Source organism: Nomascus leucogenys, chromosome 12 (assembly GCF_006542625.1).
Source record: "Nomascus leucogenys isolate Asia chromosome 12, Asia_NLE_v1, whole genome shotgun sequence".
Lineage (NCBI taxonomy): Eukaryota > Metazoa > Chordata > Mammalia > Primates > Hylobatidae > Nomascus > Nomascus leucogenys.
The window spans coordinates 65,911,101-65,929,912 of NC_044392.1; the positions used below are offsets into that span (position 1 = coordinate 65,911,101).

Genomic DNA, 18,812 nt, shown 5'->3' on the forward strand with positions numbered 1-18,812 from the left:
TGCTTTTTTTGTATAGATATGTGAAATACTGTTTTTCTGTTGATTTTATTTTCCTTTACTAATCCAAAAGCCTTCACCTTTATTTTTGGTCTAAGATGTCCCTAAATAGAGCACAATTGATTTTTAAAATTTTCTTGATCAAGCTGGTTTGACTTTTTTATCTTCAAATTCTCATTGAACAAAATTTTAACTTTGAAATAATCAAACTAACAAAAAAGTAGCAAGTATATTACAAATAATTTTTTTTCCGGACCCATATGAAAGTGAATTGTTGACTTGATAACCCATCACTTCTAATACTTTAGTGTTGATTTCCTACAAACAAGCATTCTCTATAACCACAGTTCAGCCATTAATATTTGGAAATTAACAGATATTACTATCGTTTCATCCTCCAAGCCCTTTCAAGTTTTACCAGTTGTCCCAATAAGGTCCTTTGTATCTTTATATAGCAAAATGAACAAGTTCAGGATAGCATTTAGTTGTTGTATTAGTCTCCTGCCATTCTTTAGTCATTCTTTGACTTCAATACTTTAGAATATTATAAGCCAGTCCTTTTGTAAAATGTCCTTCAATGTGGATTTGTCATAGAAGGGATGCTGCGTTCTTCTCAATGCAACTTATCAAGTGGTGAAGATCTAGATTTGTCCCATTACGGAAGTTTGTTTCTTTCCATTGATTAAGGTGGTCTGCCAGCCAGACTTCACTACTGTGAAGCTACTCTTTTCCCCATTATTGTATTTAAGAAATACTTTATGGAAGGCTACTTTGAAAGTATACATAGGCCAGGCACGGTGGCTCACGCCTGTAATCCCAGCACTTTGGGAAGCTGAGGCGTGTGGATCACCTGAGGTCAGGAGCTCAAGACCAGCCTGGCCAACATGGTGAAAGCCCATCTCTAAAAATACAAAAATTAGCCAGGTGTGGTGATGGGAACCTGTAATCCCAGCTACTCGGGAGGCTGAGGCACAAGAATCACTTGAACCCGGGAGGCAGAGGTTGCAGTGAGCCAAGATCATGCCATTGAATTCCAGCCTGGGCGACAGAGTGAAGCTCCATCTCAAAAATAAATAAATAGAAAAAAAGAATATATATATACACACACACACAATTCCTCATTAAACTTCTGTTCATTTACTCATTCATTTCTATTAGCAGAGTCATAGTTTTCTATTTTGTTCAATGGGTTACAAATCATTACTATGCTGATGCTCAGGTTGTCTCAGATTTACCTCATATAAATCCCTTAAAGCTGGCTTATGTATCCTTTTTTAAGCCCTTCCTTGCTTTCTGGCTTATCTTGTACTTTTTTTTTGCTCTGCCATGGAATCAGTCATTTCTCCAACGAGTCCTGGCTTCTTTCAGTGCAGAATGTAGTGCCTAGACCTGGAGGTCAGGTGTGTGCACTCGGGGAAGAGGGGAACTGCTGCTCCAAGGCTTGCTTAGTAGAGAGCTAGGGAGTGTTTGTACACACACACACGTACATTGACATCTGTATTTATCTAGGTTGACATTTATGACTTCACACCATCATCTCCTATTCAAACCCAACAGCAGAGTTCATTTGTGTTTTCCCTTTCCAATGTGTAATACCTTCCTCCAAAATGAGACGGCTGGCTTCCACTACCCTTAATATTTTCACTTATAGTGATCAAATCCCTTATCCCTAACTAATCTGCCATTGCCATTCATCCCCTGCATGGATGCATTCCCCACACCACTTGGGATCTGACTCCTTGTACCAAGCTACATCCCCAGTTCCCACAGGGATACTACCCACACTCACAGGCTGTAAATCCACATGAATCCCTAGCTTGCTCTGTCTTACCTAATGGCCGAATTGTGAGTAAAGGAAAAAGGGAAGGAATTTGGATCTTGTTGGAATTTTACGTAAACACCACAAAGGAAGAGATCATCTGATTTAAACTGATGTATCCCCAGTATCTAAAACAGACTTTGGCATATATGAAGTAACAGGTTCTTTTTGCCCTTCTACCTTCTGCTATATGAGGATGCATAAGAGGCACCATCTTGGAAGCAGGGAGCAGCCCTCTTCAGACACCAAATCTGCCAACGACTTGACCTTGGACTTCCCAACCTCCAACTGTGAGAATATCAATTTCTGTTCTTTATAAATTACTCAGTCTCAGGATTTTGCTGGAGCAGCAGAAACTGACCAAGATAAATACTTTCTTACATCAGAAGACACTGGCCAGTAATCCCAGCACTTTGGGAGGCAGAGGCAGGAGGATCACTTGAGCCCAGGAGTTTGAGATCAGCCTAGATTTCATGGCGAAACCCCATCTCTACCAAAAATACAAACAATTAGCTGACACTGTGGCCCCAGCTACTTGGGAGGTTGAGGTGGGAGGATCACTTCAGCCCAGGAGGCAGAAGTTGCAGTGAGCTGAGATCAAGCCACTGCACTCCAACCTGGGTGACAGAGTGAGACCCTGTCTCAAAAAAATAAAGAAAAAAAAAAAAAAACACACTGAGACCACTTCAGAAATGGATACAGGTGTGGGAGGAGGCTGAAGCTTACATAACTTTGGGGGCATTCTTTAGAAATTAGGTCTTAGAAGGACTATGCAAATGAGGAACCCTGAGGCTTAAGCAGCAAGTCTGCTTCCTGAAGGAAGTTAGGAGTGAAAGTACCCAGGCCCGGTGCTTGGCACAGAGCAGGCATACAAAACTTCAGGTATTAATGAAGAATCTTGTATCCAGCCTCTATATTATTAGGCCCTCAACAAATCTCTATTAAATGCTACTGACCTATAATTTGTCACACCCTAGAAAACAGGTTCTAATGAAGTTTTGCTGTTCAACAAAGAATGACACATACAGACTGCCAATAAGGTCTTATCATTTTAATCGATTTTAATGATTATTGCTCATCTGCAAGGATTAATATTGCATTCATTAAAAATCATTCAATACAAAATGAACTTGTTCTTCCCAAGTTGCTCTCCACATGCTCCCTCTGATGCCAGACTTTTTTTTTTTTTTTTTTTTTTTACAGTGTCCTTTGTTACATGGCTTGACAGAGACAGAGCCCTTACCTATTATTCCTATGGACACGGTAATAGATATGGGATCAAGGGGCAGGCCAGAGGGCAGGTGAATGTGGGTCCCTTCCCTCCAGCAGGGCTGATGTGATGGATACACTGTTGGCCAGGTTACCTCCCCTAACAGATGCGGTGTTCTGATTGGCTGGTTAAGTGCCCGAGGAAAATAGGCCTTAACTGTTAACATCTACAGAGAAGAAAGCATGGTCACACTGGCAAGGAGTAAGAAGGGATTGGGTGAAACAAAATGGGAGAGAAAAGGGAAAAAAGTTTTGGCAAGACAATTGTCCCCTGCTAAGAAGTTGCAGGGTGAAAGCTTTCCTTTCTTCTATTTTTGTTTTTAATGTCTGTCTCTCTGATCAGTGGAAAAGTGACAATTTCTAGTATCTAGCACTAACGTATGACCCAACTTTGAAGGATCACAAGCTAGAACAAGTTGAGGATTTAAAATCCTGGATAATTATATACTTAAAGCTCATGAGCATAAAGCTCACTTGACCATGCAGAAATGCTGGGAAGCAGGGTGCATGGCATGGGAATACATCTCCCTGATCTTTGAGAGAGCCTCTCTGGATATTCTTTCAGAGCATGAGCCAGGATGTACTGACTACTTTCTTCACACACCAGTTGCCCTTTATGATCTCAGTTCATAAACTCTTTGTGGTATGTAGCAATCAAAAGTCATATTACTTCTGTAAAACTAACATTATATAGGGTGTATAGTCCCAGACAAATTATATGAAGCTAGATTTTTCTTGCCCTGGCCCAATTTATCATTCCTCCTCCTGCCCACTCCTACCTCCCTTCAAATATTTTAGGTTGCAGAAGCACAGCTGACCAGAAATTTGCTCTTAAAGATAAATCCTAAAGATAGAACTCAGTGCTTTATACTGAGTAATGGCTCAAGAAATTCGCCTTCAGCACAAGCTGTATGGGACAGAGCTGATAGAATTTGCTGTTATGGCTCCAGTTCACTGATGCTATGAACTATGGGCTAGAAACAGAGGGACTTAACAGGGCTTGAGACTAGCATTTCTCTAGACTCAGCACCCTTAGCTCCAAAGGTTCAAAAGAGAAATTGGTAACAACTAACCACTCAAGCAGTTCCTCAGCATTAACACTAAAAATTCTTCTTAATTTTTCTTTTTTTGGACAACAGAAATAAATCCTAGAGGACAAAATTAAACTCAATAGAGTATAGTCTAGTTAAAAACTAGAAAAATGAGAAAGACTGGTGGGAGTGGAGGAAGGGCTATACTATAAATCCAAGTGGGCCTCCTGATCTTAACGAGCAAGCTCATTATACACATCGCTGAACCGGACATACCACCTTTACACAGGAAACAGGGCTTGGAACTTCTAAGGGAAATTAACATGCACCACCTACATCTAACCTACCTGCCGGGTAGGTACCATCCCTGCTTCTCTGAAGAAGTGAAAGAGCACTGATTTCAGCAGCTAAGAAATGGGCTCTTTTAAGGCGATTTAGACATTGCAGATTGTTCCACAGAGAAGGTACCTTAGCATTTCCTGTTAATAAGGTACCTAATTAAGACTAAAGTCCCCAGAAATGGTAAAGAAAGAATCACCTTTCTGGGCTGGGAGAGTAAAATCCTTCTTTAGTGACTAGGGTGAGGAACCCTGAACTTCTATTTCATCTAAAGAGCCATGAAGCAAGTTCCTGTGTGGTCTGCAGAACTTGGATAATGAGATGAAAAAACAAGAATGAAATTATAGGAAAAAAATCAAGAGGAAAGGAATAAGAAGAAAATAAAAGTTATCTTAAAAAATATTTCTTTAGAGTGTGTGGTTCAGGTGGACTGGTCCTTGGTAGTATGGTCCATTAGTATCTGTAAAGAGAGAGAGTGATTGGTTAACACTTATGTCTTCCATATGAGAGTTCCAAAAAACAATCGGAAACAGAGCACCTTCTCCAGGGCCCCTCCCCGGCCTGGGTGGGTTCCCTGCAGTCGTTCCCCGGGGCACCAGTCTCCCTTGTTCTTCCATAGGGTCTCTGACAATGCCATCTTTGGTGTTACCACCTGTTCCCAGGAATGAGTCAGTGTTTTTCAACCCTGACTAAACATTACAATAATCTGGGGAGGTTTTACAAAATAATGTTTTGTAATTTGGTCCCATCGCAGACCAAATATATCAGAATCTCTTGGGGTGAGGCCCAGGCTCCAACATTTCAAAAAAACCCCTAACTCCCTGACATCTACCACAATTTCTCTATCTACCTTGTTAACTGGAACAGTTTTGTTTGTTTGTTTGTTTGTTTTTAAGACAGAGTCTCATTCCACCACCCAGGCTGGAGTACAGTGGCGTGATCCCGGTTCACTGCAACCTCCGCCTCCCAGGTTCAAGTGATTCTCGTGCCTCAGCCACCTGAGTAACTGGGATTACAGGTGCCCGCCATCACACCCGGCTAAGAGATATGGTTTCGCCATGTTGGCCAGGCTGGTCTTGAACTCCTGACCTCAAGTGATCCACCCACCTAGGCCTCTCAAAGTGCTGGGATTACAGGCCTGAGCCACCGTGCCTGGCCTGGAACAGATTTCTTGTACTCTTCAAAATCAGGTACAACATTTGATCTTTATGTCAGAAACAGGCTAGCCTGCTTGGTTTAATACTGGGAAAAAGAGCTTTTCACTTGCTTCTCCCCAGGTTACCTGTAATAATTAGGTTTGAATGGCCCATTTTTGTTGAGTCCCAGATATTTTGCTTGGTCATCTGTCAGCTCTGTAAGGTGGGCATCAAATGATGGCAGGTGCAAGCTGGCAACGTATTCATCTAGGAAGAGCAAAGTGGCAGGAGAGCAGACTCCTTTTCAAAATGTCTCTCAGGTTATAACTTCCCATTTTCATTTGAAGCTTTTTTAAGAAAGCAGACAAGGGATGGAATAACTCTGAAAGAATCCACAACTTGAAATATTTGCTTAATAAAAAAAAATCTCAAGGCTGCCTTTCTGGGCAGGGTGCTTCTCTCAGCACATCTCCAGCGCGTTCAGAAAAGCCACTTACCAGGGTAACAAAAGGGAGTGGGCTTTTACCTCTCTATCCTTCTCTGGCAAAGCAGGGGGCTTCCCTGCAGTGGCCAACATGTCACATGCTACTCCTACCTTCCTGTAGCAACCTCCTTAACTAGATTAAATTATAGTCAAATTAGCAATCAAAGTGGACACCAGTAAGCTAGAAAGACCCTGTGTCAATAACACTCAATTAGGGTAAGATCCATGGATCTTAGGATCATGAATTTCTAAGGTAGTTGGCACAGAATTTTTACTTTTCCATAGATAAGCTTCCCTTTTATAATTATACACTGAAAAAAAAGTCTGAAGTAAGCTATTGGAGGAGAGGAGAGCAAGAAGTATTTTAGCATTAAGAAGTCAGGGATTTGGGCTAGCCAAGGAGATATGGGAGATGGGTACACCGTGCAGAAGGGTAAAGGACTAGAGATGATGTATTATGTCCCATGAACACAGCATGGGTTGCTTACAAGAGATTGGATGGTTTGCGTATACTCACAGAAAATGGACAATAAAACCTGTGTTTGTTCCTCTCATTTTGTTCCAAGGCTGTATGTACTCAGCTGCACTGGGAAGTCTACTGAACTTCATAAGGCTACTTAGAATAACAACATCTACCCTAAACCATTGTGTTAAGCACTGTTACTCATTAGCTGTGATTCTCACACAATTCTACAATGTATGTAGTATTATTCTCATTTTACCAATCAAGAAACTGAGGATCATGGAGATTAGAACTTGTCCTGAGGTCAAACAACCAGTAAGCACAGGAACAGGAATTGGAACTCTGACTCTAAAGCCAATGCCTTTCATGGCAGTCATTTTGCCAAACTATGCAGCTGTCTGCATAGGTTTCCAGTTTTTCACTCACCCATTTTCTTAGGAAGCAAGTACACATCCTGCTTGTATCGTCCCTCGGGTGCATTATAGAGTTCTATCAGTGCCAAAGCCTAAGGTGGGAAAAGAAGGCCAGAAAGCACAAAAATATTTCTTAGACAGGCACATAAAAATAAAACCAGGTTTAACAGCATTTGGGTAAGTACTACAGTGATTTACCATAGTGACAGCACCTAGGACTTTGCCTATACTAAAGGGCAGCACACATCCTAAGAGGATTTGTTGTTTTTGTTTAGTTCCTGACAAAAGAACAAATCAAATAAAACTAAGCTGGAACATTATATTCTCAACTAAAACAGCCAATTCAACAAATACTGACTAGTAACTCTTTTCTATACTTAAGAATACCTGTCTCAACAATTTATTACATAAAAAAAGAATAGGATGATGAGAAAATAGTACAGTACACCCTCACTGGAACTGATCTACGCCCAGTTCCACAAATTGCAGTGCAGTGTAAGCAGGCATTTTGCCACGTACCTGTGTTGTGGCTGTGATGGACAGAACAAAGGTGGGAACTGTGGAGCAGCTCAAATTGAGTAGACGACCCTGGAAAGGTAAGAGGGAGCCCTGGGATGAGCTCTGTCTCAGATTCCAATGGCATACAAGTCAAGCCAAAGCAGGAGAGGACTTTACACCCCTCTAGACTCAGTTGGAAGAGGAAGAATTACAGTTCCAGATCAGGACTCTAGGCTTTTTCCTATTTTCTGCAAATCCATCTGAGTCTGAAAGGTTAAAGAATCAGCTGTGGTTAGGAAATAGTGTTACTTAGTAAAAAGTAGATTTTTTAAGTGGTTTTATTTTGGGGACCAATTTGCGAAATATCTCTCTCTCCAAAGATAAAATTCAGGGAAACATAGGCCCAATATTTGTTTCCCTCCCCTCTCCCCTCATGGATCTAACTACTCTGCTTGTGCTGCTCTTCCAGAGTCCTTCTCTGTGTGTACCTCTGCCAGGAGGACAACTCGTTTGCCATCTGGCCAGATGACATGGTCCACCTGAGAACGTACTCGCTCCCACGTCAGCTCCGGAGTGCGGAGGCTGGTCTGAAAGGAAGAAAGCACAGTTGACTGTGGTTATTAATGAAAGGTAGTAGACAAATGCCTAGCAACAAATGAGAGAAGCCTTACCACATCGATTTCTGTGTTGGAGTGGCCCATATTGCATACGATACAACTGTTTTTCATGCGATCCAAGTGCTCCCGTGTCACTACATTCTTATTTCCTAAAAGAAAAGATGGGTGGCTAAGGAAAGAGATGCCAGGCAACAAAGGTACTGGCTGGCGTTCAGGTAGAACATAGGAGACAAGAGGCTTGCTGGCATTAAAGAACATGTAGACATTCTGAGAGAAGACATGCATAACCGCTCCTTAGGCTACCTGGTCTTCAGATCAAGCAGTATAGAAAGTCACCAGGGAAAAAAGTTTTTTACTCTGGAAAACATGTTAAGGTTCTGATAGCTTATTCTAGTTCTGAGATCTTTATACTGAACAGAGGTCTCACCTCCTTTGTATGAAAGTCACTCAGACTACTTTCGAGATTTAGCCTCTGAATAAACACTTCTCTATGCAAGTTATTTACCTGTGCAAGTTATTACGACATCGACTTGCCGGATGACTTCATTTAGCTTTACCACCCTGAACCCATCCATGCTGGAAGAAAAGAAAGGAACACTATGAGTAAAGCAAGAAGGCAGTGGGAGGGAAGATGGCCATGAAATGAGACAAGATCCCCTTCTAAAGTTGGATCCAGTGCCACCTCAGAGGAATGGTGAGTGATAAGCTGTGCTAAACTATATAAACTGGCCTCTTCAAAGTCCCCAAGACTCCCTCCAGGAAGGAAAAATGCCAAGAGGCTCTAAGAGAGCCCTAGGGTTAGAGTGAGAAGAACAGAGCAGTCCTAGCCTTCTCTTCCCCTAGGTGATTTCTGCAAAAATGATTAATATACTCAATTATGAACTCTCAGTAACATAAAGTACCTAGAGTGAATCTAATGGTATTATCACTCTGTTCTTACCAGGCCTGCAAAGCACAGATGGGGTCGATTTCGGTAATGTAGACAATTGCTCCAAGAGCTTTGAGAGCAGCACAGCAGCCCTTGCCTACCTGCAGAACAAAAGAAAGGTCAAGTCATTAGGTTCATTAAGTCATGGATATTTAGGGTAGGTAGGCTATTTGTGAGACAGAAATTAACCTTCATGAAATAGCCCGTCATCTGGTGAGCAGCTGCACAGACGCTCCAATCCCAAGCAGAACAGAAACAAACCCAGATTACGTTGTGAACCTCAGTTAGAGAGGTAATTTAGCAGACATGTCATAGGCAGGACTGGGGCTTTGCATAGCAGTTTTCATCAGGGAAACAAGACTAAGCAAAAGCAACTTACTCTAAGCAACCTCTAATTTCTTATTCTCTTACTTGAGAAGAATCTACTCAAGGATATCCTCATAGCTCAGGAACTTCTTTGGGTCATTGCTGAAGACAACAAAATCTGTGACCTATTCCAGTCTAGAGATATTCAACTATATGCCGTTTCAGATTCCACCCTTAATTCTACTGCAAGTCACTTGTGGGGCTAAAATGCTATATATTCACTTGAATTAAGTCTCATTAAAGGTTATTGTTATAATTGGGGAAAATGATACTGGTATCTATTCCACAAGACAAAATGGTAAAATCTGAAAACTCAATTTATTTTGTATGTTTCTATTCATAAATCTGAATAAAAGACTTTTGCTATTGTTTGATACATTACCTAAAAAAATTTAAACCTTGTATCAGTGACTCTAGATTGACAGCACAAGCCTGCTTTACCCAATATTTCTAATAAGTACACAAAAAGAAAGAGACACTGAGACCCAGCTATTTACCTCACCATAGCCACACACCACCACTTGTTTCCCACCAAACATCACATCTGTGGTCCTCTTCAGGCTGTGAAAACAGACAAGGGCTCAACTCAAACGTTAACAGCTCAAACTCAGTCCCTCTTCACAAAGTTAAAAGTGTGGGCCAATGCCCATGAGAATATCAATTGGAAGCTGGTTGAGGTCAGTATGAAATGGTCCCTCTAATAAACTTTTAAAGCCAAAGGAAGACCAGAGCCCCTAGAAGTTTGAATATATATATATTCAACCTACCCATCCAAAATGGATTCTCGACAGCAGTACAAGTTATCAAACTTCTGTTTGGTAACAGAATCATTGACGTTCATGGCCGGAACACAGAGCTTCCCAGCTTTGGAGAGCTGATATAGCCTAAAGGGAGAAGAGGTCACAAAAACAAACAAAAACCAAGTTAGCTGGCACAACATAATACGTGGCAAAATCTGCCTAATTTTCTTCAAGTTCCATGCTGCCCTTCCCAGTCTCATTTATCGCCCAAGGATATTAGAAAACATAGATTATTTCCTTGTCATCCCTCCACATTTCTTTTCATTTTCTTCTCCCTTTACCCCTTATTTGGAAGAAAAAAAAAAGCCTTTCAATTGAAGAAATGTACTTCTCTTCCCTTTATAGGGAGTGTTATTTCCTTTGATCAGCATTTTTCAATAGAAACCCATGCCTACTTCTGATAAACAAAGACTATCCATGATTCTGATATGGTTCCGTGTGCGTGTGAGTAAGCATGTGCAGTGTGCCCCCAAGAAACACTCTTTCAGATATCTTTTCAGTATTCCAACAAGCCAAGAATATTTTGCCCAGTTTTACTTTCTGTAGTGTGTATAACATGTAGTTTCTACAATAGGATTGGTTTTCATATTTCAAATATAAAATGATAATACAATATTGAATACAGTTTTTCAAGATACACTTATTCCCTACCCGCCCCTCAACACTAGTTGAGAATCACTCAATGGAGTAAATGGGAGAGAAAAATGTATGAACTAGAACCTGAAATAACTTCCTTCTAGGATCAACTTGATTTTTCAAAAGTAAAAACTCAAAAGTTTTATCTAATGAAGATATTCCCATTTAGTTATAAGTCTGAAACACAGTCCTAAAGCCTAACAGAGACCAGAAGAGTTTGCTGAGGCAAGGACACAAGGGGCAGCTACTCCAGAATCTGTTACCTGTGAACACCAGTCACGCTCTCTTCCACAATGCCTCGGATCTTCTTAAACACGTTTGGATACTTCTTATAAACCCAGTGGGTTAAGTCTCCCCCATCATCCAGGATCTATAGAACAGCCAGAAGACTTCTATGGGCATTCAGGCTGCTAGGGCTGGGGGGAACTTTGAACCCACTTTCTGTACTAGTAAGAGAGCCCTGTATGTTTTGGAAGAGTACTCCTCAGAGCTCCTTAGAGCAGGCTTAGAGAGTGGAAATACAGTCAAATTTGTTGGTGTAAAATGGTTAAAAGGATTCCTAGGTTTGTTTTAGGCTACAGTGATGAGTATTAAGCTAATCACAGACTCATTTTTAGTCTAGAGTCTTGAAATATATAGCCCCTTTGAATGCAAAAGGAGAACTGGGGCAGGAAGGAAAGAAAGCAGAATCCTACTCCAAAGAAGCACCACTATTTTGTTCTGGTGTGTTTGAGCCATGTGTTCAGCTAGTCTTACCCTTCCCCCACCTTTCCATTCAGTACTCAGACCCATTCTGAATAGGTATCAAGCTGAACACTTTAGCAACAAAGTCAGTGCATAAGACCAAACATCCAAAACATATTTAGGGAACCATGCTTTGAGGGAAAAAAAGGAAATAAATCTATTGTCAAAGTGTAGGATGTATATGCATTATTACCATGTTGGCCTGCCACCCATCCATGTTCACACAGCGGTCAATACACCACCAGAAGTCATCTTCTGACTCGCCCTTCCAAGCGAACACTGCAACTCCTGTAGAGACAGAAATGAATCAGCTGATTCCTCCTTTGAGGAGTGTCCTGTACCAAATCACTTTCTGAGATCCACGTGAAGAGAAAAAGGCAAAAGAAACAATTTCAGAAAGGAAAAAATTTAGAGCCAAAAGTCAAAGAATCACTTTTGGTTCAGATATTAATTAGGTTAAGAAATTAAGAAATTTTTGTTTTAAAAGTATTTTGGAACCTTAAAGTGTTCCTTTCTTTGGGCTAATTTTATACTTAGAAGGAGATAAAATGAAGTGGGAATTAATAAAAGTTGTTAACTGGAGCATTATTGATATTAGTAAACATCTTCAAACAACCTAAATGTTCTCCATTAGGAAAATAGTGAGGTAAAATCGCATAGCCATATGAATGAGTATTACAAATGATGCTGTCACAGTTTTCAGTGACATAGAAAACTACGTCTGAAAATATTGTATTTAGGTTATAAAACTGTATACATATTAGAATTTATTTCATCCATGTAAAGTAGAAAAAAGGAAAAGGAAAAATATTAATCAAATACTCTATGTAGTGGGATTGTAGGGTTTTGGGGAACTTCCTAAATTTTTTGCAGTTAACACTTATCAGAAAAGAATAAACAAAAAAACTCAAAAGTATTATAAAGTTGCTTTCTGAGGATTTTAGAAAGATGAGAGGTCTGGCTGGGTGTAGGGTCTCACGCCTGTAATCCCAGCACTTTGGGAGGCCAAGGCAGGCAGATCACTTCAGGTGAGGAGTTTGAGACCAGCCTGGCCAACATGGTGAAACCCTATCTCTACTAAAAATACAAAAATTAGCTGGGTGTGGTGGCATGCATCTGCAATCCCAGCTACTCAGGAGGCTGAGGCACGAGAATCACTTGAACCCAGGAGGCCGGGGTTGCAGTGAGCCGAGACTGCGCCATTGCACTCCAGCCTGGGCAGCAGAGTAAGACTCCCTCTTAAGAAAAAAAATAAAGATGAGAGGTCCTCAAAGAAACTTCACGGTGATTTTCTTCTGAATATTTGAATAATAAAAATTATTATTACTGTTATTAATTTTTGAGATGGCGTTTCACTCTGTTGCCCAGGCTGCAGTGCAGTGGCATGATCTCGGATCACTGCAGCCTCTGCCTCCCAGGTTCAAGTGATTCTCCTACCTCAGCCTCCTGAGTAGCTGAGATTACAGGTGCACACCACCACTCCTGGCTAACTTTTGTATTTTTAGTAGAGGTGGGATTTCACCATGTTGGCCAGACTGGTCTTGAACTCCTGGCTTCAAGTGATCTGCCCGCCTTGGCCTCCCAAAGTGCTGGGATTACAGGCATGGGCCACCAGGCCTGGCCTGAATAATAAAAAATTATTTTATGTTTAATTAAACTCACAAATAGCTCATATATTTTCAATGCTATACTGAATACCAAATTATTTAATGCACTATCAATATAAAAGGTACTTCTTACTTGTGCTCTCTCACAAAATTGATGGCACTTATATAGTTTAACATTCCTCCTCATTCAACTAACACTAGCACTGGGCATGTCCCCATGCCATTAGATTATTTTCAAAGGCCATTTTTAATGACTACATAATATTCCATCATGGATATCCATCTTAATTTTATTATCCACTTTCTTCCTGTTGAGGTTTTTATCATCGCAATTTTACAGCCTCTAGACATATATGATATTGGAATGACAATTTTGATACATAAATTTTATATGTTTGGATAACTATTTTGGGGCAAAGTTGGTGGAAAAAAACCAAACTTACCAGCCTCAGCCAGTGCTGCAGCTACTTCATTCTGAGTTGAGTAGATGTTACAAGCAGACCAGCGGCACTGAGCCCCCAGGGCACAGAGTGTCTCAATCAACACCTGTGTAGAGGTGTAGGAAGACAGGGTGAGGAAGAGAAGGGCCACCCAGGAATGGAGAGCAAGCCTCAGCAAGATAACAATACCTATCAACTCTGCACCAACAGGCGCTACACTGGAAAGTTACAAAGGGGTGTACTCCAGCGAGGTGGTGCACTGGTATTTAACTTTGCATAAAACATAGGTTTCTAAAAGTCTTTATAACATTTTATAACAATCATATGTTTGCAAATCTAGACTTTCCTAGGTCAAGTTTGCTGAAAGTGGGTTTACATATAAAAGAAAACCCCAGAAAACCCCATTATTGCGTAACAGGGAGATCCTACTAATAGTTAGCATTTGGAGGTTGGCGAGTTAGGAAGGGAAAAGTGAAACCAAAAAAAAAAATTGATTTCTTTCTTCCCCTTATCAGAAGTCCCTCTTTTCTTCCAACAAACTCACCGCTGTCTGGGCTGTGATGTGTGTACAGCCCACTATTTTAGCACCAGCCAAGGGCTTCTCCCCCTGAGCACGTTTCCTGAGTGAAATCAGAGCAGACATGTCTGTGAAAGAACAGAGGATTTGAGCTAGGTCTGCACTAGCAGTATCATCAGTTCCTGCCCCAGGGCTGGTCTGGATCTGTTGAGATATGGTGAGATGAGGCAGAAAAACTTTAAGCCTTTCCATGACGACTGGCAGCTTCAACAGCACAGTAATAGTGGAGAGCAGTCATGCAACCACTTGGAGTTTCTCTCTTCCTCTACTGCTTCAGCTTTATACGCAGAGGACTGAACAGAGAATGAAGTACTGATCAAAATGAAGGGTGAGTCTCATCATTCATTTGGGAAGAGAGGAAAATAGTCAAGGCATTGGCTAATAGATTCCTATATATAATCATCAGACCAGAAAGACTGTACCCTCAGCCGAAACCACTAACTTCTGTTTTTCTATTCTGTCTTACCATGTCCTGTCAGTCTGTTTGGTTTCTCTACTCTCTCTCAGTATAGAACATGCCTTCAATGTGTAAACAACACAAGAGTAAAGAGGACCTTACTGGGAGTGGCTGGGGTAGAGAAACTACGATTTAACTGTCAGTCACTTTTACTCTGCTCCAGCAGAGGGTGCTCAGGACCAAACAAGACTCTAGGTCACCACATCCTTACCTTAAAACCCTTCCTCATCAGCTGCTTCTGGGCCATCTGGGTCTCTGCCATTGGCAGCTATAGTAAGATCCCATATAACCAACTACCACGTAGTGATCTAGGACTTGCCAATTCTGCCATGTAGATCTTTGAATACAGTGGTGGGGTGGGGCAAGGAGGAAAACAGAAACTACTCTGTGTGTAATCACCACATGCTGAGAACAGAAGGAAGAGAGAACAAAATCCCGAGACTTAAGTTCCATAGAGAGAGAAGTGTTTATCCGAAAGTCCATAATACTGTTTTTCTTCCCAGTATACTTTCAAGTCAGCTTTCAAGTCTTAAGTTGTTTGTGGATTCTGATGGCCAACAAGAGGGTTGTTTCTGGTCCCCTAACCCACTCCCTTTCTTTACCTTGCTCTGCAATCTCAATCTCCCGGCGTCCAAATTCTGCCTGCTTGATGTTCTTCACACAGAAATTGCTGCTGCCCTTGGAGTTGGTTTGCTGCTTCTCTCGGGGAGAAACCTCATCATCAGAGCTATCTGTGTAGGATGCAGCTAGACCCAGGAAAGAAAAAAACAAGGATAGAAAAACCTCAGTGGTCCCCAACTCTACAGACTGCAGTCCCCAAGGGACTTTCATTTAAGTTAAGGGAACACCCTTGATTGGAGCTACCTTTTACAACGCTCTCAGTTCTGCTCCTCTAGGTTCTAATAGGTGGTATGAATAAAACTGTTGTGGATGCTTCCATGTTGCAGCTCCTTCACCCACCCTAACAATACTGTGCCATTAGTGCCTGTGACAAGGGACCACTGATTCTAAACCTGTACCAGCTATAGTAATCCCGGATAGTAAAGGTACTTGGTCCCATCTGGATTGGAACCAGACCTGGCAAAAACAGAAGAATAATTGAGGGCAGATAAGGAATGCTATTTCTATAGATCACTGGTTCTCAAATTCAAGCATCTATCAGGATCACATGGAGGGTTTTTTAAAACATATATTGCTAGACCCCGTGGCCAGTTTCCCATTTGGCAGGTATGGAGTGGCACCTAAGAATTAGTATTTCCAACAAGTTACCAGGTGTTGCTGATGCTGTTAGTCAGAGGACCACACTTTAAGAACCATGGATATAGACAAAAGTGATAAGATAGTCTTACAAGGGATTTTACACTAAGTTGTGCTCAAGGAATAGAGAAAGAAAGAAATGGCACAAAAGGCAAACAGCTCTGGTTCTATTGATAGCCCTGGGAAAGTCTGTCAATGGGAAAGTCTGTCAAAATGATCAACTTTAAAAAGTGGTTTCACATAAAAGCTAAAAATACCACTTATCTGACAGATATGCAAGAGGATATACAACAATCATTCCTTACCTCTCAAATCACTTCTTTCCTCTCTGAATTGAGTACTTTCCTCATCATGGTTTCTGCTAGTATACCTGGACTCTCTCACTGGCTGACTTCTATGTACAGGTCCTCCTCCTGTCCAGCTAACACAAATACTACTAAAGATTATCTTCCCCAATATGACATCTTAACCATATCACTAAACTTTTTAAAAGGCTCTAATACATTTCTGTAACATGGCCATCAAGATCTTTGAAGACTTTTTAAAAGCCTTCTTCAGTCGTTTTATCTTTCTTCCTCTCATAACTCAATTTTTCACAATTAATTTTTCTTCTTTCTTGGCTACAATTAGCCTGCTTGTCACACACCACTTTTTATCTGTCACTCCAGGATCATATATAATGGCTTTTCATTTATGTTAATCCTTAATGTTGATAATACAATGCAAAAGGTATTCTGGCAAAGGACAATGAATGGCTTTTGGTACCAATATCTCTGCTGACATTAACAGCAATCTGTAACCTCTTAATCTTTTAACAATGAGTCTTCAGTTAAACAATGACAAGGTTGTATTGGATGTCCCTAATGTTTTCTCCTGTATTCAGCTGCCAAGATTCTATATTCTTTTCCATGCTAATTTTCTAATACATGCTCTATAGTTGGGAAGGACACAATACAAAACAGAAAAAGACTTTATTTACAGAGAGTTAAGACAGGAGGAGAGAACTAAAAAGAAACAGAACTGGAGTCACATTACAGTAGTCTGAATCTTTCCTACTCCAGAGGCTAACAGGGGAGGATATTCCAACAGAAAGAATAACCTAATAAATAAGAGAAGCCAAAATACTAATTTTATTGTTACAATCTAAGCAGTCTTGGAGACAAGAAAGAAAGAGATAGGTGGCAGGGTATATTTTATACAAAGAAATCGTGCTTCAAAATGCACTTCTTTTTTAAGGCCAATTCTGTCAGCCAAAATAGCATTGATTTCTTCCTTTTGAAATGGGCGGATCAATGTGGGAATGGGAACTAGCCCAGTCCTACCAACTGGGCACTGGCCACAGGCCACACACACAGACAGCCAGGGGGAAGAAAGTCTCGAGTCGACAAAAGCTTCCCCAGCTACTAGCTTGGCTGCAGAACATTCCCACTGCCCAGCCACTAACAGTTTTCAGCACAAAGGTGGGCAGTCATAACATGAGGTATTTTCAGACTGCTAAGTGAAGAGCACTGGTAGCAAACAGGGAAGAGAGATTAGAGAGGACATGGAGTTCATTCACACCTACCTGAACTGTAGCTGTCAGTGGAGGACTGCGAGATCGAGCGAGACAAAGATCTTCGGCCAGTTTTGGTGGGGAATTTGGTGAACTCCTGCATGTCATCAGCAAACTGGATTTGCTATACAAAAGGAAGACAAACAGTTGAAAACTTATAAGGAAAATCCATGAAATGCCTTATTTTTTTTAAGGTTATACATTGTCTTTCCCTAAAAGCCATGTTATCACATGGCTCCTACTAAGCCAGCAACTTTCCCACCAGAAATGGGGGAAGGCCGAGGCTACTCTCTGACTTCTCCCAACATGTCAATCACTGTCTCCTCCCAATTGTTTCTGCAGGATTTGGGGAGGAGGGGCTAAGGTTAAGAACCAGCTTCTTTTAGTATATGTTCAATTTTACAAATCTTTCTCACATTCCATCAAGTTTTTTTCCCCTCTTATAACCCTGACAGATTACTCTTTACCCTTCTTCCCAAATCTTTCAGAAAACAGAATCTCATAGTGCTACTGGGGTTTTTTGGTTTTTGTTTTCAGAATATTCCCTTGTAGCACATTCCTAAAGTTGGCAATGGTCTTGCTTTCTGAAAGAATTATGAAGAGATGCCTAGAAATGGTGATGGGCATTACGGTGCCAATACTCAGAGCCTAACCATATGTCTATACTTCACAAAGCCAATGTAGTATCTCCAGAACCTTCTATCCTAGTAAAAATTTAAAATACCAGAATATAATGATAAAAAGAAATTTAAAAACCCACATACACTATAGTAAATTCTAACTCATTAGGACTAATTTGAAGGAAGGAGAAAATAATGACTTGGTAAACTTTGTATTAAAAACTTCCTTAAATGGACCAGGTACGGTGGCTCACGCCTGTAATCCCAACACTTTGGGAGGCCAAGGTGGGTAGATCACGAGGTCAGGAGATGGAGACCAGCCTGGCCAAGACAGTGAAACCCCGTCTCTACTAAAAATACAAAAATTAGCTGGGCTTGGTGGCAGGTGCCTGTAGTCCCAGCTACTTGGGAGGCTGAGGCAGGGAATTGCTTGAACCCGGGAGGTGGTGGTTGCAGTGAGCCGAGATCGTGCCACTGCACTCCAGCCTGGGTGACAGAGTGACACGCCGTCTCAAAAACAAAAACAAAAACAAAAACAAAAATCCCAAAAAACCAAACTTCTTTAAATGAAATAAGCCAGAACTAGATAATTCTTTGAAGAAAACTGGCTCTAATCAATAGCAAATAGCTTGCAATTGATATTATTTATAGATTTATAAAGTGTGTAACACTTTTATTACATGGTTTAAACCTTCCTCCGGAACTCCTGTTTAAACTCTGATAAACCCTTTCTTCAAAATAAAATAAACTTCACCATCCTGA

At 40.9% G+C, this 18,812-nt stretch overlaps 1 protein-coding gene across 4 annotated transcripts in view; it reads right to left on the reverse strand.

Annotated features, from left to right (window-relative positions):
- Window positions 1-2,852: 2,852 nt before the first annotated feature.
- The window catches only part of AHCYL1 (adenosylhomocysteinase like 1), a 39,140-nt gene continuing 23,180 nt past the window's right edge, over window positions 2,853-18,812 (reverse strand). For 2 of the 4 annotated variants that reach the window (XM_030824875.1, XM_030824874.1), the window contains exons 2-17: window positions 17,443-17,554; window positions 15,224-15,367; window positions 14,132-14,232; window positions 13,591-13,693; window positions 11,734-11,828; window positions 11,060-11,166; window positions 10,128-10,244; window positions 9,858-9,921; window positions 9,007-9,095; window positions 8,572-8,642; window positions 8,121-8,215; window positions 7,938-8,036; window positions 7,471-7,539; window positions 6,965-7,043; window positions 5,738-5,858; window positions 2,863-4,915 (exon numbers count right to left, since the gene is read on the reverse strand). In XM_030824875.1, coding sequence (XP_030680735.1) covers window positions 4,909-4,915; window positions 5,738-5,858; window positions 6,965-7,043; window positions 7,471-7,539; window positions 7,938-8,036; window positions 8,121-8,215; window positions 8,572-8,642; window positions 9,007-9,095; window positions 9,858-9,921; window positions 10,128-10,244; window positions 11,060-11,166; window positions 11,734-11,828; window positions 13,591-13,693; window positions 14,132-14,232; window positions 15,224-15,367; window positions 17,443-17,533 — 1,452 coding nt within the window. In that variant the 5' untranslated portion in view covers window positions 17,534-17,554 and the 3' untranslated portion in view covers window positions 2,863-4,908. Of the gene's footprint in view, window positions 4,916-5,737; window positions 5,859-6,964; window positions 7,044-7,470; window positions 7,716-7,937; window positions 8,037-8,120; window positions 8,216-8,571; window positions 8,643-9,006; window positions 9,096-9,857; window positions 9,922-10,127; window positions 10,245-11,059; window positions 11,167-11,733; window positions 11,829-13,590; window positions 13,694-14,131; window positions 14,233-15,223; window positions 15,368-17,442; window positions 17,555-18,812 lie in introns of all 4 variants that reach the window. The other 2 variants (XR_004032697.1, XM_030824873.1) reach the window with 2 other exon arrangements.